The sequence below is a fragment of the Cricetulus griseus genome, chromosome 3, assembly GCF_003668045.3.
Source record: "Cricetulus griseus strain 17A/GY chromosome 3, alternate assembly CriGri-PICRH-1.0, whole genome shotgun sequence".
In the NCBI taxonomy this organism is placed as follows: Eukaryota; Metazoa; Chordata; class Mammalia; order Rodentia; family Cricetidae; genus Cricetulus; species Cricetulus griseus.
Genome location: NC_048596.1, coordinates 94026939 through 94051180, shown reverse-complemented (window position 1 = coordinate 94051180; position 24242 = coordinate 94026939). Strand labels below are relative to the sequence as shown.

The 24242-nt window shown below is 41.4% G+C and overlaps 1 protein-coding gene across 2 annotated transcripts in view; it reads left to right on the top strand.

Annotated features, from left to right (window-relative positions):
- Dnhd1 (dynein heavy chain domain 1) overlaps positions 1-24242 on the top strand; it is a 70636-nt gene that overhangs the window by 5451 nt on the left and 40943 nt on the right. The window contains exons 4-18 of one of the 2 annotated variants that reach the window (XM_027404954.2): positions 1881-2042; positions 3601-3804; positions 3889-3999; positions 6295-6451; positions 11840-12094; positions 12195-12332; positions 12442-12493; positions 15578-15840; positions 15930-16173; positions 19912-20069; positions 20798-20923; positions 21010-21286; positions 22852-22979; positions 23067-23265; positions 23635-23729. In XM_027404954.2, the coding sequence (XP_027260755.2) occupies positions 1881-2042; positions 3601-3804; positions 3889-3999; positions 6295-6451; positions 11840-12094; positions 12195-12332; positions 12442-12493; positions 15578-15840; positions 15930-16173; positions 19912-20069; positions 20798-20923; positions 21010-21286; positions 22852-22979; positions 23067-23265; positions 23635-23729 (2569 nt within the window). Of the gene's footprint in view, positions 1-1880; positions 2043-3600; positions 3805-3888; positions 4000-6294; positions 6452-11839; positions 12095-12194; positions 12333-12441; positions 12494-15577; positions 15841-15929; positions 16174-19911; positions 20070-20797; positions 20924-21009; positions 21287-22851; positions 22980-23066; positions 23266-23634; positions 23730-24242 lie in introns of those variants that run through there. The other variant, XM_027404956.2, reaches the window with a different exon arrangement.

Genomic DNA, 24242 nt, shown 5'->3' with positions numbered 1-24242 from the left:
TTCCTCAGATTTTGCTTTTAAATTTATGGCTGGATCAATGTGTGACTTTTTGTGGTCTCAGATCCCTAGTGGTGGATAAGTGGACAGATTCCTGGAGCTATGAAGGAAGGTAGCAAATGTCAACAATTTATGTCTTCAGTCATCCCAGCAGAGCTTTTCTTTTTCAGAGTGGCCCCAAGTTTAATTTTTCTCTCTCGGAATATTCCTGATATATCAAGGAATCAAGTTCTCATATCTCTCTGAATCTGGCAGTCAATCTCTGAGGTCTAGCTAATATAGTTTACTGTTCTCCAGAGCTGTCTTCCTAGGCTCTGGTTCATTTCATTACTATTACTAGATACTTGGATTTATCTAGATGCTGGGGATGGAACAAATGAATCAGACAGACTCAGTTCTTTCCTTTGGAGTCTTACAGTTTGGTGAGGGAGATGTTAGGACAAGAAAGATATAACTAACAAATTGTAATATGTAGTATAAAAAAGGCTGCTGGCTATTGTCTGTGTACTCACTTGGTGGAATAGGGTTGGGAAAGACACACAGATACAGCAGAAGTAAAGGATTTGAGTAGAGATTAGATTAGTAAATTGGGTTAGGAGATGAAAAGGTGTCAGAGAGGCAGCAGTTGGTAGTATGAAACACTGTCAGGGGTTTGTGAAGAGGAAGCCAGATTATAGTACACTTGGGAATGAATAGGAGACAAGTGGGAATGTCATTTTACTAGTCGTCAAGACTGGCTTGAGAGAGAGAGAGAAAGACACTGGGACCAGAGCTTGAAGTAATTCTGGTATCTGGATGGGACTCTTGTAGAGGGATACTGACAGCCCTTAAGACACAGTACCTGAGAAGTAGGTACTCCATCAGTATTTATAGACTAAAGAACTTAACAGGTTATGGTAAGAAGAAGAGGAAATTTAATAGAGAATAGTAAGGGATCTAGCAAATGCATAGTAACCTTGCAGAAAATAAAGGGCACACTGACCTTCAAACTGGGGAAGCAGAATGAGAAGGCAAATGAAACCAAGGGAGTTAGTTCAGAGCTGAGGAGCTCAGATTGTGCAGGCAAAGAAGAAAGAATTTGACGAGACTGAGGCTAGGCAAGGTTGAGCATACAATTAGGTACAACAGATTGAGGAGATGGGAACAGTAGTTTGTATAAGACATCAAAATGGAATGACCCCAGAATTCAGACTGGACACTATGTATCTTTTCAGGAACCAATATTTCTGGTCTCATGATTATAGGACCTCACTCTTAGGAAATAATGTTTTTATTTTTATTTTTTGTCCTGCTAGGTAGGGATCCATTTTGGGTCTTCATGTATGCTAGGCAACTGCTGTACCACTGAGCCAAATTTTTAGTCATATTTGTACTTTTTATTTTGAGATAGCATTTTACTAAGTTGCTTATGCTGGCTTTGAACTCACTGTAGCTAGGCAGGCCTTGAACTTGATATCTTCTTTTGATCACAGATATAGTAGTTAAGATAATTTGATTCAGTATCCAAGCACATTACTGATAAGAATTCCAGGACAGAGGGTTTACAGGATAATAAGCTGGGAAAATAATCTTCCCAGTACTGTATACAATGTTACACAACAGTGACTGCAGTAATCACAGGCAGTCTAGTAGAATCATTTATCAGAAGAGTTTTTCATGCCCTGGCTATAGTTGACTATAGTTGACCAACATGCACGATGGACTCCATTTGCTCAATAAATGACATCTTTGAATATAGATTAAACAGGCTCTGACAGTGCCACCTGTGTCCCCTCAGACACTTGATCTAGCTCCTGCTTTCCATGGCCAACGGTGTCAAGGCCCACCTCCAGACACTGACCTTCTTGCTCTGCCTTTTCTCCCTGATTTATTTTGTCATGCAGGTCTCAGCTTGCCTCTGAATCTCCTGAGGAAAAGGCCTTCAAGAAGAAAAGTTCTAAGACTTCCTTGCTGACAAGTCGGATGAAATCCCTTCTGAAGATAGACCGGTACCAGAGGAAGATCCACTTCCTCTATCTTAATGTGGCTCCTGATCGATACTTTAAGTAAGAGCCCCGTTCCTGTCCCATGTTACCTGCTGTTTTTTCTCTCCATGCTTGCCCCTCTCTCCTGCCTCACAGTTTTAGCCTTCTTCCCCCCTCAGCCTTCTCTTTTGCTCTCTTCCACTCCTCTTGGCCCTGCTTTGCTTTCACAACCTCTTGTCTGAATCGCGCCTTTCTTACTTTTGTTAGTTATTCTTTTTTGAAACAAGGGAAGCATTTATTTATAGCCTCAGAAGCACACTTAATGCTGGCCTTACCTAACTATGGTTAGGGAAACATTGATCTTCCAAAAGCATCCTGTTTTAGACTGAACCAAAATCTTCTTTCCCTGGACTGGACTTCTACCTCTTCAACTTTTTTATATTTTATTTAAACCTGTGAGACTATAAAAAAAAAAAAAGCCTCCTGATTCCACACCAGTTGCATTCATTCACTTTCTCTCTTAGATCCATTTTTTTCTTCTGTTCTTAAATGGAACCCAGGAACTCACAAATGCTGGATGAGTGTCCAGTCCCAAGTTCCTCTTTCCATCCTTCCCTCACTCACATCCATTGAAGGCTCTGATAGCCAATGTTAAAACACCCCTACCCCCACCACAGACACACTTCAACATCTCTAAAATGTAAGTGTATCTTAAAAATTGAAGATGTAAAATTGGGAATCAGCAATACCACTTTTGGTCATATATCCAAAGGAGGCACACTCACCACACGGACACTTGCTCAACTATGTTCACAGCAGCATTATTCATAACAGCCAGAACCTGGAAACAACATAGAATGCCCCTCAACAAAAGAATGGATAAGGAAAATGTGGTTCATTTACACAGTGGAGTATTACTCAGCAGTAAAAGACAAGGATATCTTGAAATTTGCAGGCAATGGACAGAACTAGAAAAAAATCCTAAGTGAGGTAACACAGACCCAGAAAGTTAAATATAATATGTACTCACACATAAATGGATATTTGACATAAAGCAAAGGACAACGAGCCTACAGACCACAACCCCAGAGGACCTAGGTAACAAAGAGAACCCTAAGAAAGACATACATGGATCTGCCTTGGAAGGGGAAAAAGATAAGATCTCCTGAGTAAATTGGGAGCATGGGGGCAGGGAGGTATTGTGGAAGGGGATAGGAGAGGAGGGGAGTGGAAAAAATGTATAACTCAAAAAAAATTAGGCCAAAGAATTGAAGACTTATCACAATGGAAGCATTTTTTAACCTTAGCTTTTCATAAAATAATACTGTAGCTTACAAATGATGATGTCCTAAATTTTATGAGATGTTCTGTATCTGAAGATAAGAACTTGGAACAGACTAACAGGCTGAATGCCTTTTTCATCTCATCTATCTTTGGTTTACATTTCTTGTTAATATTTGCTCAATACTTCTAGTTTGAATACTATCCTTCTGTCTCCCCTCTTTCTACCTTTTTTTTTTTTTGCCTCCCTTTCCATTTCCTTTTTCTCTCCCCATCCTTCTCTGGCCTCCTCAGGATATGTGCAGGTTTTTCCATTCTCACTAACCAGAGGTGGTTTTTGTTGCTTAATTAAAAACAGGCCTTACAACCTGATAGTGGTGCCACCAAACAAGGTGAATCCCGAACACTACATCTTTTCTCCCTTTGGGATCATGCATGTACATCCTGTGGAGGGCAGTGAAACAATGACACTAGGTACTTGGCATCGAAACTCTGCTCTCTGGCACGAACTCCAGAATATTCCATTCTTTAAGAATTGCCTCTTACGAAAGGCTTTGACTTGGTAAGTAGTGACAGGATTGGGCTTGGGTGGAGACATGGATGAGAGAAATATGAGAACATATTGTCACTCCCCTCTCACCTATAGTTGGAAGAAGAATGTGAGGTTGTACGGGCTGCACCGCATCCAGACTTTACTGAAGAATAATCTGCTCTTGGCTATTCCTCACTTTGGAGCTGGGATGCTCCATATTAGCAGGTGAAGTATTACAAACACAGCTGCCATGGATTTTTAAATTTTACATACTGGGAATGGTGGTGTGTGCTTCTAGTCCCACCTCTCAGAGGCTGAGTCAGGAAGACCAAGAGTTTGAGGCTGACCTATGCTGCATAGCAGAACCTATTGGTTTCAGTTGTTTGGGGGTTTGTTTTTTGTTTTTGGTGTGTATGTGTGTATGTTGCAGTGCTAAGGATTGAATCTAGTGCCTTCTACATACTAGGCAAGTGCTCTATCACTGAGCTACATCTCCAACCTTCAACATTTTGTGTCAATAACCACAAAATTTATTTGGACAAAAGGCAATTCTGTTGTTCATTTACAAAATTTTAAGATACAAAAAGGCACAAAGAAAAAACCCTCTAATTTTATTATTTATAAATAACCACTAAAATATTATGTTTTTCTAGTCCTTTCCTATCATATATAAAATATAATCATGTTACATTTTGTTATATAATCAGCATTCTGAATATATATCTCCATGTAATTATATTTTCTTCTATAACAACTTATCATAAGTACAACACAATTAAGTACCAAGCCTGTGGGTCAAACTTGGACATTTGAACCCAAAATTTCTTTAATCCCCCACATTTTTCTCTAAAACCCACCCACACTTTTTTGAAAGTTGATTATTCTTATTTTTTATCACTTCATTGCCTTTTCTTCATTATGCTTCAGATATATTTATTCTGTGATAGGAGTTGCAAACTCAAATGCTCAGGGAGCCTAAATGGAGATTACTGAAAGAATACAGTGATTAAGGTATTAGGAATCATGGCACTGTGTCCTGAAAATTACATCTAATAAAGACAGTTACTTCTCAGTTCTATCTAATTGAAATTTTGGAGTATAGGTCCATTGTGACCAGCTTACCTTGTTTTTTAGGATTTCTGGAAATCTACATTTCATGGTAAAATTTAAATTTTAAAAATTAAATGTAGTGCCAGGTGTTGGTGACGCATGCCTTTAATCACAGAACTCGGGAGGCAGAGGCAGGTGGATCCCTGTGAGTTCGTGGCCAGCCTGGTCTACAGATCGAGTTCCAGGACAGCCTCCAAAACAATACAGAAAAATTCTGTCTCAAAAAAAAATTAAATGTAGTATTTTAGTTATTTGTGTGTGTGTGTGCATGTGTGGTCTCTGTGTATGTGTAGGTCAGAGAACAACGTGGGGGAGTCAGTTCTTTCCTTCTGCCATATGAGACCGGGAGTTGAAGTTAGGTCATCAGTCTTTATCAGGAATCAAATTTTAATTAAAAGACTGTGAGGGTTAACTCTTAGCAGTGCAAAGTGGAAACTTTTTAGTATGAATTTGATACATTAGTTACCAGTTTGCAACCTCTACTTTAGGCTGTTACTATCCTTCAGACTTGCCTAGTCATCATAATGTCTTTTTTAAAAAAAACAAATAGCTGTTTTGTTTTTCTGATTGTTTATGAGACAGGGTCTCATATACTCCAGGTTGGTCTCAAACTTGTTACATAGGCCAAGACTAGCTCTGAACTTCTGACCTTCTTGCCCTAACCTCACAATAGCTAGGATTACAGGTGTGTGCCCCATGCCTGGTGATGGTATATATCATAAGGGTTTGGAGGACTGATAGGAATGAATCTAGATTCTGAAAACCAGCAAGGAGTCTACTCTTTGAGCCTCAAGTCAATGGTCTGCAAACTCCTGTGAAGATTTCAGCTACACAGTGCAAATAATGTGAATTAAATGAGATTGATTATGGATAGAAAGTACTATATATCCAGTGCCCTTTAGCAGGCACGAAATAGTTGCCATAAATTCATCATCTTAATCATCCTAACTGCTTATTGAGTGCTGTTCATATTTTTTCAAGGAATCTTAAGAGCTATGGATGGAGTTCTGGGGAAACAGGGAGGGCTGAGAACAGGAGCAGCTTCCTTAGTGGCAGTCAACTCTAGAGAAGTTGTGGTTTAATAACCTTTGATCCTAAAATGTGCCTATCAACCTTGATTCTTTAGGACCTTAGTTTTCCTTATTCCCAGGATGAAGTCTTGTTTTTTCATATCTTAGGATTTATCTGAGCCTCTCTTGGAAGAAAGGTCACTAGGTATAAGTATCTATGCATTCTATGAGGCTTTTCCAAATGACTCACCACCTGGCAACTGTCACTGGTCACTGGGAATATTACAGTCTTGGTAAACATTTGCTCAGTCTAGGTTGAACTGGGTTGGGAAGAGTTCAAAGGTATTCAAAGAGAGATGGCTGAGACACTGACTCTATCTAGCTTATTTCTTGATTCTAGGCTCCTTCAGGAGTTTCGCTCTGTGTCCTGGCTACCCAAGGAGCCAGATAAGAGCTATGAGCTTCTGGACCTGCAAAGGACATTAGCCAAAGAGAACCACAAGGCTCTGCGGATGTTCTGTCGCTTTCTGAATTTCTGTACATCCGTTCTTCAACTGGTAAGAGGATCTACTTTATTGTGAGCCCTTTTCCAGGCGGAGCTCTCCTCCTGGTTAGGTTATTTCTGGGACCCTGTGTGACTAACTTCCTGCTGTTGAATTTGATGCATTTTTCTGCTCAGCAACAAAAGTCTCTATTCTGGGATAGATGGATCAATAACAACTGGGTAAAGACTGGGACTCTAATGGTCCCCAAGGGTTGTTCCTGGCCTAGGAGAAGGGAGGAAAAGGAAGGTAACAGTGTTTTGTCAGGTGTTTGTGCTAACATGAAGGAATTAGGGCATTAAGGAAATTAAGAACTAGAATCCTAACACCTTTCATACATCTGAAATTATCTTTGAACCTGTGGCAGGCCTCCATGGCTAGCTGAAGCATACAGTGATGGAATCTTTCCTAATTGTGACTACTTTGTATCTGAGGTCCACATCCACATCTAGTATTATCAGGGATGCCCTATGAGGTTCTTGCACTTGTCTGTCCTCTGTTACTATGTTCTTGTTTGGTGTTTAAACCAGGTGCCATCGTGGCAATAATAGAAGATGGAACCTTTGGAAGATGATAGGACCATGAGGAAGGGCTCTGCCTCTGCTCCCTCCCCTTCTTTGCCCTTTCACCTTCCCTATTAACATAGTTTTCCTCTCATCTGGAAGGTGTGGAAAGAAGCCTCTTCATGGCCTCAACTGTAAGAAAATTAATTTCTATTCTCAATAAATTTCAAGTGACCTGTTAAAGCAGCACAGTTGGACTAAGACTACCCATTGTGATTGCCATCTGAAGTGGAAGACAGTCTTGTGGACTGTGCCTTTAATCATATGGACCCAAGGCTGTTTACAGATAGTGTCAGAGTTAAGTATGGGATATACACTTAGAGTTTGCTGAAGAAGTGTTTGGTGCACATGAGAAAACTTCTGTACATCTAGATTCAGAAGTACTGTGTTCACTGGTATGTGTTCCTACTTTCACAGGTTTGTTACACATTGTGAATGTAATTCTATGTCAGTTGTATGACAGGTTTGGAGCTTACCGTTTTACTGTTTTAATTGTGTCTTTTGGTAAACAAATGATGTTAATTTTTAAATTATGTGTATGGGAGTTTTTCTTTATGTGTGTCTGTGTACAATATGTGTGCCTGGTACCCCCAGATGCCATACATGGGCATAGGATTCCCAGGAACTGGAGTTAACAGATGGTTGTGATCCGTCATCTAGATGCTGAGAATTGAACCCTGGTTCTCTGGAAAAGCAGCCATCTCTTAACTGATGAGCCTTCTCTCCAGCCCCTGATTTAATTTTCTTCAAGTTTTTTCAGTGCTATCAAGTGCAACAGACTTTCTTTTGGGTCACCAGCAAGCTCCCAAATCATGGCACAGAGACTTACTAGTTATGAATGCTGGACCTTAGCTTAGGCTTACTTCTTGCTAGATCTTATAACTTAACCTGCTTCTCTTCATCTATGTTTTGTCTTGGGGCTTTTTACCTTTCTTTTATATTTTTCTTTTTTCTCTGTATATTTTACTTTCCTGCTTTCTCCATGGTTGGTTAATAGCTGCCAGGTTTCTGGCCTCAGGCACATCCCTCTCTTTCTCCCTTGTTCTCTTCATTCCTTCTCTTTTCTCTCTTGAGCCTAGATTCCTCCTCCTATTTATTCTCTCTGCCTGTCAGCCCCACCTATCCCTCTCCTGTCTTGCTATTGACCTTGCAGCTTTTTATTAGACTAATCAGATGCCTTAGGCAGACAGGTGAAACAAATGAAACACATCTTTACATAATTAAACAAATGTAGCACATCTTTGCCTAGTTAAAGTAATATTCCACAACAAGTCTTTTGAGTCCTTGTTAAAAATACCCGAGCTTATTCCAAGTCACACAGTCTGTTTTTCTATAGTAATTTTATTGCTTCATCTCTGGATTTAGCTTTATAGTCTGTCCCAAATTTTTTATATATGAGATGAGGTAAGAGTCCAAATTAATTTTCCTTTGAAATAATTAAGACTTTTTTTCAGCCAGGCATTGGTGGTGCACATTTTTAATCCCAGCACTTGGGAGGCAAAGGCAGGAAAATCTCTGTGTATTCAAGGCCTGCCTGGTCTACAAAGCAAGTTCCAGGACATCCAGGGCTACACAGAAAGACCCTGTCTCAGAAAACCAAGAAAAAAATGATTCTTTTCTCCATTTAGTTATTATTGGCCTTCCTTCCTTCCTTCCTTCCTTCCTTCCTTCCTTCCTTCCTTCCTTCCTTCCTTCCTTCCTTCCTTTTCTTCCTTCCTTCCTCCTCCTTTTTTTGTATATTTGTGTAGGGGTATGTACTTGTTTGTGTGTTTACATGGATGCGTGTGTAGGCTAGAGGTAGATACCAAATGTGGTCCTCAGTCACATTTATACCTTATCTGTTTTTGAGATATGACACTTGTTAGTTGTCTAGATTTGTGGACCAGTGAGTTCCAGGGATCCGACTGTCCCCAGCCCCTGCACTAGAGTTATGTCCCAACTTCTTCTTCTTTTTTGAGACTGGGTTTCTCTGTGTAACCCTGGCTGTCCTGAAACTCACTCTTATAGACCATGCTGGCCTAGTGCTTAGATTAAAGGCATGCACCACCACCTCCCCGCTTACATTCCAACTTCTTAACTAGGCTGCTGAGATCTGAACCCAACTTCTTGTGCTTGTGAGGCAGTCACTTTACTGACTGAGACATCTCCCTAGCCCTTGATACTATGCCATTTTATCTGTAAGAGTCTGTCTCTAAAATCTGTACCATTCACTAGCCTACCTATATTTTTTCAAGGCCACATTGACTTCATTATTAGGACTTTCTGATGAGGCTTTTTATCTGGTGTCGCACATCCTACACCTTTTGTGCTCTTAAAGATCACCCTGGTTGTTTTGCTTCTTTGAATTTCCATATCAAGTTTGAAGTTTTTCTTAAAGACAGGGTCTTTCGATGTAGCCCTGGACATCCAGGAATTTAGACCAGGCTGACCCCAAACACCCAATGATCTGCCTGTCTCTGCCTCCCAGGTGCTAGAATTAAATGTGTGTGCCACCATGCCCAGCCTTGCACTTTTATTACTGCTTTCTTAACAGTTTCCTAACCCTGAACATGGATCTCTTCATGTTTTGCGTTTGTTTCTTTCTCTTACCCAAGATTCTGTGGGTTAGATGTCTTGAACACTTTTTATTAGATTTTTCACTAGGCCATTTTTTTCTAATTATTGCTCCAATGCCATTCACTGTGGGTAGAAGATATCAGTGTAAAAGAAAGAGGAATCTTTTAGAACATGAGGCAATATTTTATTGTTTTGAGATAGGCAAGGGCTTCTTTTCCTTTTTTCTTCCTGGTTCTGAGGATTGAACCTGAACTGTATGCTAAGGCAAGTGTTCTAAAGAAACTAAACATCATTTAAGAAACAAAAAGACAAGCACTAAACACATAGAGCCATTTTCTATGCTGCTGCAGGGAACAGAATAAAACATTTCCTGGCTGGCAGTCACCTTCAAGAGGCAGGGGTGGGAGATGTGAACTCCATAACCCTAACAGCTAGTCACTGAGCTGTTCAAACTAAAATCTTAATTGTTACTGAATAAATGCATTCCATTTATAAATGCATTACAGTACAGCCTCATGAAGAGCTAACATAGTTTTGAAATGTTAAAGAAAAATGTTAATTATGGATGTTTTGTGGCTCTCCCTTACCCATTTGTTAAAGGTTTTTATTAGGAATGGGTGTTGAGTTATGTTTAACAGGTGTAAAAGAATTATAACTTAAAAGTTATTGTGCCTACTGCTAGTATTTTAAAACTGTATACTTATTATGTTTATCAATTGTAATTATTATTGTCATTTTTGGGGTGGTTTTTTTTTGGTATTTAGAGACAGGGTTTCTCTGTGTAACAGCACTGGCTGTCCTGGAACTTGCTTTGTAGACCAAACTTTCCTTCAAGTGCTGGGATTAAAGGCATGTACCACCATGCCTGGCTATTACTGTCATTTGTATAGTTCTATGCTGTTAGCAACTAAGGGGACCCCTTCAATGGAAGACATTATATTCTTTCTCTAAATATTTACAATGGAATTACTCTATAGAGCATCAGATATCCCAGATATCAAATATTTACATTATGATTTATAACAGTAGCAAAATTACAGTTACGAAGTAGCAATGAAGATAATTTTATATTTGGAGGTCACCACAACATGAGGAACTGCATTAAAAAGTCACAGCATAAGGAAGATTGAGAACCATTGTAATAGACTGAGGGCTACGAAGTAGGAAACACTAAGCCTTGAGGGTATTGCTAAAGCATGAGAAATGACACTTTCCCAATATTGAGGACATGTTTTCTTAGAGCTCAACTGAGTTGCAGAACACCAATTCATAGAGAGCAGAAATACAATGCATAGACACTAGTGAGCTCTAATCACAAACTCAGTGGAGCATGACAAGGAACAGGGGAGCTTCAGGGACCGTTGTGGGGTCCAACTGGCCAAGCATAGCTTTCCTATACCTCTGTTAGATTTCTCTAGTGGACAAATGTAGAGACTTGACAACCATCAGCCTTTGTCAGTTTAGAATCTTCCTAGACCCAAGAAGAACCTATAAGAGACTCCCATACCAACTTCTCAATTGGAAGTCTACGTCAGTGCCTACCGATATCTTGTAATATAATGTATATTTCTCAGCAGGATCCATCATCCCAGGTCTAATGGTTAGAGTCCAAATCCTGCAATCATTGCTGACTTTAATCATGCAATCTTTATCCGCTCTTGCCTTGTGACACTCCCTGTGTCCCTATACTCAACTTTTTCTAATTGAATTCCATCTTCTGGTTTGTTTATTTGTTTGCTTATTTGTTTTGAGGCATGGTCTTATTATAACACAGGCTGTGTTCTTGCCTACATATTTCAAATGTTGGGATTACAGGTATGTACTGCCAAGGTCAGCTGCCTTATCCTGTGGCCTTTCCATAGGTAGGCCTGGCCTATCACATTAGCACATGAGCCCTCTAAATATAAGTCCTCTGTGTCTTCTTGAGTCATTTAAAAATGTATGGAGGGGCTGGAGAGATGGCTCAGAGGTTAAGAGCACTGACTGCTCTTCTAGAGGTCCTGAGTTCAATTCCCAGCAACCACATGGTGGCTGACAACCATCCGTTAAGAGATCTGGTGCCCTCTTCTCGTGTGCAGATATACATGGAAGCAGAATGTTGTATACATAATAAATAAAATAAAATCTTAAAAAAGTGCATGGAGGCCAGTCTCTACTAAAAAGGAGCCTTCCACATGTGAATCTAAGTTCTAGACTCCAAACACCAAGACCTCATTGCTTGCAGGGAGCTTCTTGACTTCCTATCCTTCTGTCTGCAATGAGTTTTACCTTTCTACCCTAAAAGGTTCATGAAGACACATACCAAATGCAACAGGGCCTGCAAGAGAGAGTGAAAAACTGGAACAGGATCAGGAAAGGCCAAGGCTCCCTATACCTTCAGAGAGTGCTGTGCAGGCATCTGGAGAAGAAGCTGAAACAGGCAGAAACATGGTTGCTGAAGCTGGGAAAGTTTGCCCGCTTGATTGACTACATAATTTGTCAGAATCTTATTTCCATCTTAGAAAATGAAATAACTTCCTTTGTGGCCAACACTCTGCAAGTGAGGTGGTGGATAGGGTGGGAAGTCAATCAAGGACCAGACTACATGGGGGGTGTACTTTCACCTACCCCTGTAACCTCTCCTGATCCTTCTTTTACAGGCCCCAAGACAAAACCCCTTTCTCTTATCACAGCTGGTCTTTGATGACAATGGCCAATTGTCTCCTATGCCCCGTGTTGAAACTATAATCCAGAGTCTTACTAACGGTCTGCAGTCTATCAAGACCTCTGCCCTAAAGGTTTCTGGATTGGGCATGGGGTGGGCTCTGATGGAATCCAAAGTTCTCAGCCTGCTTAGAATCTCATTGTTTCTCTATTTCTGTTCCTTCTCTGTCTCCTAACATGAAGGTACTACAGTCTACAGACCGGAGGACCTCCAGAGATCCCCTGTATTCTGAAGGTATTTAAAGGGGAAAAGACAGGGGATAGGAAGTCTAAATGGAGGGTAGGGGCATATGTAGAGTGTAAATGGCATGGAAGTGGACAAGAGGTTCAGCACAGGTCAGGCCTTGGATGTAATTGGGCAGCTCTAAGCTGGGTACTGTACATGTCTGTTGGGAGGTAGGAGAGTCTAGAGGAAGTTGTGCTCATTAATTCATGTGCTTATGTGCATGTGCTTACTAATTCATGTGCTTATGTAATTGCTTGTGGTGGTAGGTGTGTGTACCCATGCATTGTCTGCCCTGGTTCACCCCAAATTCCAGATTTTCTCTAATGTCACAATTGCATTTTATATGCTGTTGAATTTGTTAAAATAATGTTTGCTTGTCTGACAAGCTGTGCTTGCTCAACATCTGCTTTAGTTCATGTGGCTGTGTTGTTTCTGATAGGACAATTCATTAAGATATTGAGATTAAACTTTTAAAATTATTTATTATTTATTCTTATTTTATAAGCATTGGTGTTTTGCCTGCATGTATGAGGGTATCAACTCTCCTGGAGCTAGAGTTACAGTTGTGAGCTGCCATATGGATGCTGGGAATTAAACCTTGGTCCTCTGGAAGAGCAGCCAATGCTCTTAACCACTGATTCAACTCTCCAGCTCTAATCCTCAACTTTGTTAACCATCAGAAAGAAAATACATTTTGACATTCCCTTTTATCAGATACAAATGTTGTCATAAAACATCATGAAAAGGATTAGATGCCTTTTAATTTCCCTACCCAACTGGTATGTCTTCATAAAGATGAATGAAAGATGAAGTTAGTTTTAGGGGATCATTTGTAAGAAAGGAAAGGTTCTGGAAAAGGAGTCTGTATTTTATATAGATAAATACATATAAATCACACTTGTTGTTCACATATTTTCAAAAATAAGTTTAGATTAAGTGACAAAAATATTGGTGTTTTACATGCTCATAAATGCTGGTATCTTGAGGCTATGAGTGGCTTGACCCACTCACTGGTACTTTGGGACTTTATACCTTTCCCCTAGTTGTTAAAACTCACATAGGTGAGTTTCCAATTGCTTTGTCATTTTCCTGTGAGGACTTGGGGTGATTTCTTTTTTTAAAAAAAGATTTTATTTATTTATTATGTATACAACATTCTGCTTCTATGTATATCTGCACACCAGAAGAGAACACCAGATCTCATAATGGATGGTTGTGAGCCACCATGTGGTTGCTGGGAATTGAACTCAGGACTCCTGGAAGGACAGTCAGTGCTCTTAACCTCTGAGCCATCTCTCTAGGCCTTGAGGTGATTTCAAAATGGCTTTTACAACCATCATCTCAGAATCCCTTCTGGCATTAACATTGTTATTGTTTCTATGTGGAACAGGCTAAAAGGCATTGTATAGGCAAGGACAAAGCAGGGAAAGACTAGAAGATTATTGCAGTAATGTTCCCGAGGATTGCTGTCTGGACCAGAAGTTTCCAGGTTCTTAACATCTTATTGAAAGAATTGAAACAGCACACATAAATAGCAAAGCAGCAAGGAGTTTTACTTAAAGAGACAGTACAGGAAACACTGCAAGGTAGCAGCAAGCTAAGGTCTAGAGTGCCAAGTGAGTGTGGCTTCCTTTTGTTTTATGGGGTCTGAGAAGACAACGAGGAGTATTGCTAAGTGGTATAATGTGGTTGATTGCTTGTTTTAATCAACAGTATTTGGTTATGTAGGCCTAAGTTTGATGTGTGTATCTTTACCGATGATGCCTCTGATTTTAGTCATAAGCATGTCCAATTATGCATAGGCATAAATGGTAAATAGGGGATTTACCCTAAAAGTTCACTAAGAACACGTTACTGTGCCTGAATCCAAAACTGGTGCATGCTGGATTGACCCCCTACCTCTGGTTCCTACATATATTCTGCAACATGTTTGAATGGAAACTAACCATAAAAGGGGAGTTTCCAAGAGGTTGCTAAGGGGAATAACTGGTTCCATTGTTTGAAATGGAGTCTACACTTCCACTACAACTCTGTGCAGCATGAGAGTCCAGGTAGTTAGCAGTGGAGTATGTGTGTGTAGTTTAAGACAAGCTGAGTTCAGACTTCTAAGCTATCCCCATGCTTGCCTGCCTCTGCAATGGCAGTGAAAGACAATGGTGACTTGGCTAGGGTGAGGTTGTTCGAGTGAGGGTAGATGTGGGGAGAATTAGTTGGATTTTGGATATGGTTCAAATGTAGACTTCATGTGTCAGTGTGGTGGTTTGACTAAGAATGATTCCTATAGGCTCATATGCTTACACACGTGATCCTCTGTTGGTAGAACTATTTGGGAAGGGATGGGAGGTATGGCCTTGTTGAAGGAGGTATGTCATGGGGGCAGGCTTTAAGTCTTCAAAAATCTCCCACACTTCCCAATATGTTCTCCTCCTGCTGCTTGTAGTTCTGAGATGTGAACTCTCAGCTGTTCCTGCTGGCATGACGTTTTACCAAAAATATTGGCACTGGCAATTAACTAGTTCCTAAAATGTTATGGGGAGAAGCCAGGTCCCAGTATAATTCCTTAAGGTGGATATTGGGAACTTGCATATGTTCCTCCTCTTCCCCTGTTCTGTAGGAGCTAGGATGATCCTAAGTGTACTTCCCTTTGCAGCTAGACATCATATGTGATGTAGGTCACACAAATTAATCCATTTGAGCTTTCACTTCAGAATTAAGTTGGAGAAAAGGCAGCTTATTTATCTACCTATGTATGTTGGTAATGACACCCCAACTAGCCAGTCAGCCAGACTCTAGATATTCAACCTACAGTATTTTTGCTTTTCAGATCCCCTAATTATTCTGAAACCCACTTAGTAAGTTGTAATAATTTCCCTTCCTGCTTATAGTCAAATTCTATTCTCAGCATGTGAGTTCTGGCTGATCCACTCCTCTCATGGATTTGCTGTACTATGTTAATGTTGATGGTGTATTATAGACTCACTCATAAGCAGGGAATAGGAGCATGGTATATGATGAGTGTGTTCATTTAGGGTAGAAAGTTTGTGTGGGGCTCTAGAGAGTACTCATGAACTATTATATCATGTGCTTCACTAGATGATAAAGACCAGGACTCAAATGTAGAATTCCAGATGCCCCAGTTTCATGGACAGCCCAGCGATGCTGTTCAGCTCTTCTGTGGTCCGAATGTAGGATTTGTGTGGCCCTGGAAGTCTCAGGCAATTACTGATGTCCTTGAGGTCCGTGGGCACCGGCTTCGGGGTCAGTATCTGCATCCCAATTATAATCATGTACAGGAGGACCTGGACAACAGTGCTAAAATCCAACAGGCACTGGCTGTACAACAGGCACTCTTGGAGGTGAGAGCAGAGGTTTGAGGAATGAGCTGCTGGCTTCCAGCTCCCATCATAGCCACTGCTGTTGCCTTACACACTTTATCTTCCCTTAGGACATGCTACAGGAGGTTCAGGAATTCTGCAATGAGCATAAGTGGGTAGAATGCATCTATAAGTTCCTGAAAGCCTGGGATCCTCAGAAGTTAGAGGACCTAAGAGGCTCTCCCATCAAGGACTATGTAATACTGGTAGGCCAGATGGAAGAATGGCAGGAACGTGTCTCCAATATGCCTGTCCAGTTGCTCACAAAAGGCAAGTTGCTGCTCCTGAGTGGCCATGATGTTCAAGCAGAGTTGGGTAAGTGCTTCTTATCTTCCCTACATCTTTCTTCCTTACATGTATGCACAAGGGGCACCTTGGGACTAGAAAACCCTACATGGACCTTTGGAGCCTTTCAAAGCTCTAACTCCTAGCCCCTTCTCTTTGTCATCAAAGATATGATCACAGAGGTCAGCCTCTGTTTGGCTTCATTCACTCCCTATATTCATTAGGAACCACATGGTGGTTGATGAAAACTTTTCTATTCTTGGTTTTTTTCCTTTTTTTAAGAAGCTTAGCCTGCACTTGGTTTTCTTCAGAGATTCTTGGGAAACTAGGGTGCACTTTTCTTGAATGTAGCAGTGCCAAAATTTCTACCACCATTTGCATGTATCAAAAGTTACTTTTTGTTCTTGCCTCATTCTTCAGTCTTAACCTCTGTGGACATTTGCAAAAGAACACACTCTTCCCAGTTAACAAGGGATTTTCTCATCTAAAGCAGCCACTATGGTCCATTTTTATCTACTTTTAATATTTGGTTAGTTCAGAATTCTTAGCACCATTGTTTTTATTCTTAAGTATTCTCTGCTCAATTTTGCTTCCACAGCACACTGGCACTGGGAAACCCATTGGGTTGTACACTGTCTGGAGAGAGAGTAACACCCCTTGCTTGGTCCTAGCCCTCTTGACATTGATGATCCTTGTGTTGCTATGTCCCAGGCTAGTGTAGCTGGGGTGTGTTCTGTGCCCATTTTTTCCTTTTCTATTTAAATGCATTTTAAGTGTGTGTGTGTGTGTGTGTGTGTGTGTGTGTGTGTGTGTGTGTGTGTGTGTGTGTGTGTGTGTATGCAGGCGCCAGTGGAGGCCAACATGGGTGCTGGCAACCAAACTTCTGTCCTTTACAAGAACAGGTTCCCTTAACCTTTGAGCCATCTCTTCAGTCTTCACCTTTTCTAAGTCAGCACTACCATGGCTCTTATTGCTATGGCAGATATTTGAGGGCTTAATGAATTCCTCTTCTTGACTCTTAGGCTTACCACTCCCATATTATTTACCAATCTGTTACTTCCAACACAGAAACTGCATCCAGGCCGAGTGGGGATGAGAGGCAGATTTCTTTGCTTGAAAGCACCCTGCCTGCCTAGCCCCTCAGCCTTTGCTCCTCATTGGGTTTCTTACAGGCCACTGAAGCTTCTAACTCTTGGGCAGGGCTTTGTTCTGGCAAGGCAAGAGCAAGATGATGCAATTGATTCACTCTCTGGTCTTGGTTTGGGCAGGCCTTTCCCTGGCTCTGCCCCAGGAGTCTGTTCTCTTTCTAATTTGTAAAATTCTTGATCCTTATTCCAGGATCCACTGGCCTCTTCAGTTCAGAGTTGGTGTCCTAGCTCTGTTTCTCACTTGCTTTGTGATGTAAGATCACACAGCTTCAATTTCTTTGTAAACTAGGTGTGCTAAAATGTGTCACTCAAGTTTATAGTAATGAAAAACAAAGTAAGTTTTGTTTTGTTTTTTAATTACTTCTAGAAATAGGTGACATAGGCAATGATGTTTTTCATTTCCTCTTATTCTCTCTGTCTGCTTCAGACTTCTTGCTGGTCATATTTTATCACCTTATCTACTAACTCTGCTCCTTTTCTTTCCAAACTCCCTCGAAAAGAGAAGGGTATTAAACACACCCCCACCCAACCCATTACCAAGTCTTTTCCTTTCCTCTCCCATTTACTATCTCTCACATCAGTTTCTTAGTCCATCTCCATCCTGCTCATGGACCAAAGGAACCCTAATATTTTATTACAACATTGCTCCTTCATGCCATGTGGTGTCACTGTTGCACTCTTGCCTAGTCCTCCTGGTCTCAAAGCAGCATCATTCAGTGACCTAGCAACCATTACTACCAAGAGAAATGCTCTGTTCAACATAGGTGCCCTTCAAAAGTTCCTTCTTGGTAGTCTTTAAATCAGTTTCATCTCTTGGTGTCTAATTCTCTTGAATACTCTTTCCAAGTCTCTGAAAGTGCCATACACAGTGGATCTCAAACTATTCTACCTACCAGTTGCATAGATGCTAATAGGGGGTAGGTGTGTTTACTTTTATATAACCACTATATAGTTTATAAAATAAGATATAATAATATTATATATGTGACATATGTGTAAACCACAGGCTACATGTATACATGTCTAACTCTATGTTTGTAATCTGAGCTATAATGGAGTAAAACAAAGCTCTCTAAATATGAATCATTATTCTATCATTGTATAATGTGGACCAGTACAGTTAAACCTCTCTGCTTATTTGTAAAGTAAGTATAAGTAATAGTACTTACTCAAAGGGAATCTATGAGGATAAAATGAGTTAATACATGTGAAATACTTAGAAATAATGTCTGACATATAAGTACCCAGCACTGAATTTTGAGGTATTCCTTATTTTTATACTGTATTTTGATATTCTATGCCTATTTTAGCTTATCTAAAGTTAAGAAGTGTCTTACAGCATTGCAACATGTCATAGCTTTTTTTTCATTTTTCAGTAGTATATAAAATTATGATGTCCTTTTATAACCAGTGATATCTTAAGAGTAAGTGAATTATGTCACATGGATATTATTCCTGCCTTCTTTTAAAAAGTTACACTTGGGGGCTGGAGAGATGGCTCAGCAGTTAAGAGCACTGACTGTTCTTCCAGAGGTCCTGAGTTCAATTCCCAGCAACCACACAGTGGCTCACAACCACCTTAAATGAGATCTGGTGCCATCTGCTGGCATTCAGGCACAAGACTGTATACATAATAAATAAATAAAATTGAAAAAAAAGAAACATTTAAAAAATTACACTTGGGGCTGGAGAGATGTTTCAGTGGTTAAGAGTATTTTATTGCTGTTCCAGAGAATCTGAATTTGGCTCCCAGCATCCCACCCAGGATTAGCTCCAAGAAATCGAATACATCTGGCTTCTTCTGACACCTGTACTCTCATGCAACATGCACAAATTAAAAGTCATAAAAATAAAAGTTACATTTACATATGTATTGTGTGTGTGTGTGTGTGTGTGTGTGTGTGTGTGTGTGTGTGTGTGTGTGTGTGTGTGTAGTCCCATGTCATGGTGCATGTATGTGCAAGCATGATTATGTGGGTGTGTAAATCAGAAGACATTCAGGTTGTCATGCTTGTTGACAAGTACCTTTACCCATCTGAGATAGTTCTACAACCCCCTATTCTTGCTTCCCCAGACAATGAAGTTTTTCACATTACCAAGGGAAGATTATCACCTAAGCCTTTATCTACCTTAATTGCATATCTTTAATCTTCAAAATCTAAAACAAGCTGGGCGTGGTGGCCCATGCTAGTAAGACCCCACATCCCCCAAAAAGACAAACAAACAAACAAAAACAGAAAAAGGCAGCTTCTTGGTATCCCTTCTGCAAGAAGAAAGACTCCAAAACACAGACAAGGACCTGCTATTCATGAACATGCATTTCCATGTTCATTCTTGGAACATTAAACTACTCATACATTCATTTCAATATCCTCCGCAGCAGAGACCTCCTCAAGCCTTCTCAGGGTCCCCTTCCTTTCACTATGCTGGACTGAGGGCTCCAGGAAACTCAGTGATTTATCACACTGTGAGAACCCCTTGTGATTGTCCCTTTAAGCTCATGTGATTATCTCTTGTCATATTATGAGGAAACTTCCTGTTTGCCCATTTGCTCTTGTATACTAATTCTTATACACTTACTTTCCACACACCCCCTAACACCACATTCTCCTATTTCCAGAATCCAAGTTAAACAGCATGAGGAAGAGCATCTTTGCACAGGTGCAAAGTGAATGCTGGAGCCGTAATCAGCGGCTGATGACAGAGCTTACAGATTACTTGCGAGTCTTTCAAACCATCAGCTCAGACATCCATGCCATTGCACAGTGCTCCCAGAAGGTGCGGTCTCCTCATTCTTTCTTTCTCATATATCCAGGGCCCTGCCTGCTCAAGGGCTCAGCACAGACTCTTTAGATTTCTGTTGAGCTTTATAGGCTTTGATAATCTTGAATTATGTTTATATATGTCATCTGTCGTTGCTGAGTCTTGCCCTGTTTGTACAGTGCTCTGCTTCCTCATGTCAGGAGCAGACCCCGAAGAGACAAGAGAGAATCTTGCTATAAGATAGTATTCTCAACCTGTGGGGCGTGAGACCCCTTTGGGCATCCAACAGCCCAATTGGGTTGCCTAAGGTCCTTAGAAAACACAAATATTTACACTGGGATCCCTAACAGTAGCAAAATTACAGTTATGGAGTAGCAATGAAATGATTTTATGGCTGGCGGTCAATACAACGTGAGGAATTGTATTAAAGGGGCACAACATCAGGAAGGTTGAGAACCACTGCTTTAAGAGGTGTGGTTCTGTTCCTTGGGGCAGGAGGTAATTTAGAGATACGTTGCCATGTCATCATGTCTGGAAGATAAACACTAGACTGCCTTTAAGACCTGAGTCAAAAGAGACTCAGATCCTAGATAACTGTCCTATCTCGAATTGTCTAAATGCTGAAGTTGGGCCTGGAGCCTCCAGATGCCCACTCTGGAAGATGGGATTGCCTTTTGAGGGTGAGTCCAAAGAGATGGGCAGGGTTGTTGGGTTACTGGGGTCTCATGCTGTAACCTCTGCAGTTGAATGAAGCTAATGAGCAATACAGCCAGCTGGAGGAGCGAGTGGAATATGTCCGATCACTCCATGAACTCATCCGCAACCACTGTGGCCTTTTTATTGCTGAGAATGAGACTCTAGACATCGCGGTGAGAGAACAATTCAAGGAATCATTCATCCCTCCTGGCCTCCCTGTTCTGTAACCACATCTCACTGTCCTCTGCTTACCCCACAGCTTCTGGATGTATGGGAGTCATTTCAGTTTGAGAGAAGCCAGGCTTCAGAGTTCCTGCTTAGTAAGCGACATTCCATTGTGCCCAAGCTGCAGCAGATGATGGCAGTTGCATTGGCAGAGCTGGAAGGCCTGCTGTCAAAGGCACTGTCTGGTCCCTTCATGGATCCTTCACAGGAACAGAGGAGTACTGAGCACCAGCTTTCTGTCTTGGAGCATCAGTTCTCGAAAACACTTAACAACTTCAATGACCTACACTATGCTTACATAACCTTTACTGGTACTGATCTTCACCTTTGCCTCTTTTACCCTATGATGGACCTCCAATTAAGATACGGGTGGGACTCCAGGTCTATGTCTTCTGTGATCCTAAGCAAGCCTTGGGAATCAATACCTCCACTAGTCTCTTTTACAAGCAAACATTGCAGGATAAAAGCCTCATTCTTTGTCTGTCTCAGGTGTTAAGTTAGTGGATGCAGGAAGTTCACAGTCTGGTAGGGAAAACAAACAGCTGAATGTTTCATTAGATTGTGATGGGGCCCCTGGGTTCAATGCTGATTAGGGAGATAGTGTACACTCATTGGAAAACTTAGAATTGGTTAGTGTTATCCAATTCCAAGCAGTAGGTCATAGAAAAGAACAGTCAAGATCTTGGGGGTAGTAGCTACTGCCTCCAGCCAACATATCTAGAAAGAAGACTAATGAGGGCCTCACTATCCCACAGGAGCCAATCAGAGCAGAGCTAATTGTCTAAGACCAGGACACGACAGGAGTGCAGCTAGGCTGGTTCCCTTCTGCGTGTAACTGCATGGGCTGCTTTCTTATATGCAGTCACTTATTTCTTGGAAGGGTGCATTGTGAGTTGCTCCTTGAACAGCTATCAACTGGGCCTTATGGCCAGGTGAAATGGGAGATGCTTTAGAACCATTTTTCATCAGGAATTTCTCTTTTGTAGTTCTGGGAAGCCTTCAGTCCTAACTGATGGCAACCACAGACTTGGCCCTTCCTGTTTGAATTATTGGTAAGAAAACAAACAAACAAACACAGGGTAGAGGAGTCAGGTCAAGTGGCAGTAGGCCCAGAGAACTTCATAGCAGTGAATTCGCTTCCTTCTTTGGTTCCCAACTCCTCACCTAGTCCCAGCTTTTGTAAAAATAGTCTAGTCCTTTAGATCATCTTGATCTAATAATCATCTTCATTTACTTACTCATTCATTAAACACTTACTTGGTTAGTGCCTGCCATATATCGAACTCAAAGTACATCAGTGACCAAATGACAAAGCATCTTCTGGACCCAATATTGCAGCTGGAGAAGAAAGATGATAAATGATAACATAAAATATAACTAAATTATACAGCATATTAGAAAGTGATAGGTAACCCAGAAAAAATAAACAGAACAAGAGTGTCTGAAAATGCCAAATGAGTGGAGAACAATGTTTTATGGGATAGGTATTATTTGAACAAGGACTTGGAGATGGTGAAAGTGTGAGTGGTGGTTCTCTGTGGCTTGAGTTTTCCATAAGGAATGAATTGCAGGTCAAAGGCTCTGGTAGAAGGTTGTGTACCTGGTATATCTGAGCTACAGCCAAGTCCACTGCAACTGGAATTGAGTAGGTGAGCTAGAGACCAATAGAAGGGAAGATCTTTTATTCTAGCACTGTGGTGCTTGCCCAGGAATCCTTTCTTTGAAATAATTGCTCTGTAGATGGCCCAATTTCCCATTGTTGAACTGAGAGATTTACATAGGTACCACATCTTTTTTTTTAAACTTTTGTTCATTAAGGGCTTTTCACTGACTCATTCCTCCAATAACCCAAGTCTCAGTCAGCCTTATTCCACAGGGGATGACAGTACTATGTCCCCACCCACTTGCGGAAGCCGGCCTATTGTACAGCAGCAGCGCATCTGGAGGCTCTACCGAATCATCACTGAAAACTTCAGTGAGTGGAAGTGCATGGCTTTTACCAAGGTACTTCTGGGAGCTCTTACCTGGGGCAGAAGTCAGCCAGGCAAAGTGGGTGGATGTCAGTCTGACAGTGAACTCTTCTCTTTGCAGTTCAGTCTTTCTATGGCCCGGGAGAAGACAGATGCCTGGCTGACAGAGGCTGCAAGGCTCAGCACCACGCTGGGGCTGCACAGTCCAGTGATACAACGCTGCATGCGTTTGCTAGAGGAGTTTCGAAACTACCTGCCCTTGCTCAACAAGCTGGGCACCCTCCAGCTTCAGAACTTTAACTGCCAATCCCTCTTGAGAAGTATGTTTGGTTAGAGACAGGGGAGAGGGAAAGACAGTGTTTAGAGCAATCCCCCTGCTGTGCCTGCTGGAAACCTTGTGTCCTCTTTCCCACACATGCTAAACTCATTTCATCCAGTCAGAACACTTTTCTATGTTCCCTCATTACAACACAGGTCCTTTCAACTGATGGGATTGGACATGGGCTGGAGTCTCAGATTTGTGCTTGGCCCGTGGGTTCTGGGTTCTTGGCTTTGTATTGTACTCCTTCCTGATCTGGCACTGCAGTCCAAGCTGGTCTGGGCTCAGGGTAGAAATGAGCTCTGGGATATGAGCTCCATTCAACCATGTGCTAGGTGTTGTTCTGACTGACTTGCCTGTTCTATTCCAGTGTTAGGGTTGAGCGGTCTCCAAAGCTTTGACCTTCTCACACTGGGCCAGCTGCTCAACTGTCCACTCCTGGAATTCGCAGACAGAATCAATCAGGTGGATCCCGAAAGGAGGAGGGGGCTGGTTTGAGCCACATTTATAATAAAGCCAGTCAAGGCCTAGCAGTCCTTTGGGCTATGGGAAGGTAGGAGTGGTTGGCATATAGGTAAGAGGGAAGTTGGGACTGATGGCCTTCCTGTAGTATAGGAAGAGTCTCCATCCATCTACAGATGAGGAGGTGATGAGACATTCTTATCTGACAAAATGCTTCCCTTGGTGGAAGGAAGTGAATGGTAGCCCCGAAGCTGTGGACACATAGACAGACACATGTCTGCCAACATTTACATGATCCCTAAAGAGTATAGTTTGACTCTGGGGTATTGCCTAATCAGTAGGAGCCATCCAGGAGGAAGCAGCCAAGCGTTAATAGCTGCCAGAACATCACTGAAGCTTGATGGTTTCACTCCTCCTTCATGTGAGACTTCCACACTTCAGGCCCTTGAGTTCTGTCTCAGATCCAATCCTCAAGTCCCAGTTACAAGGCTGTCTTTCCTGAGCCACTTCCTGGTT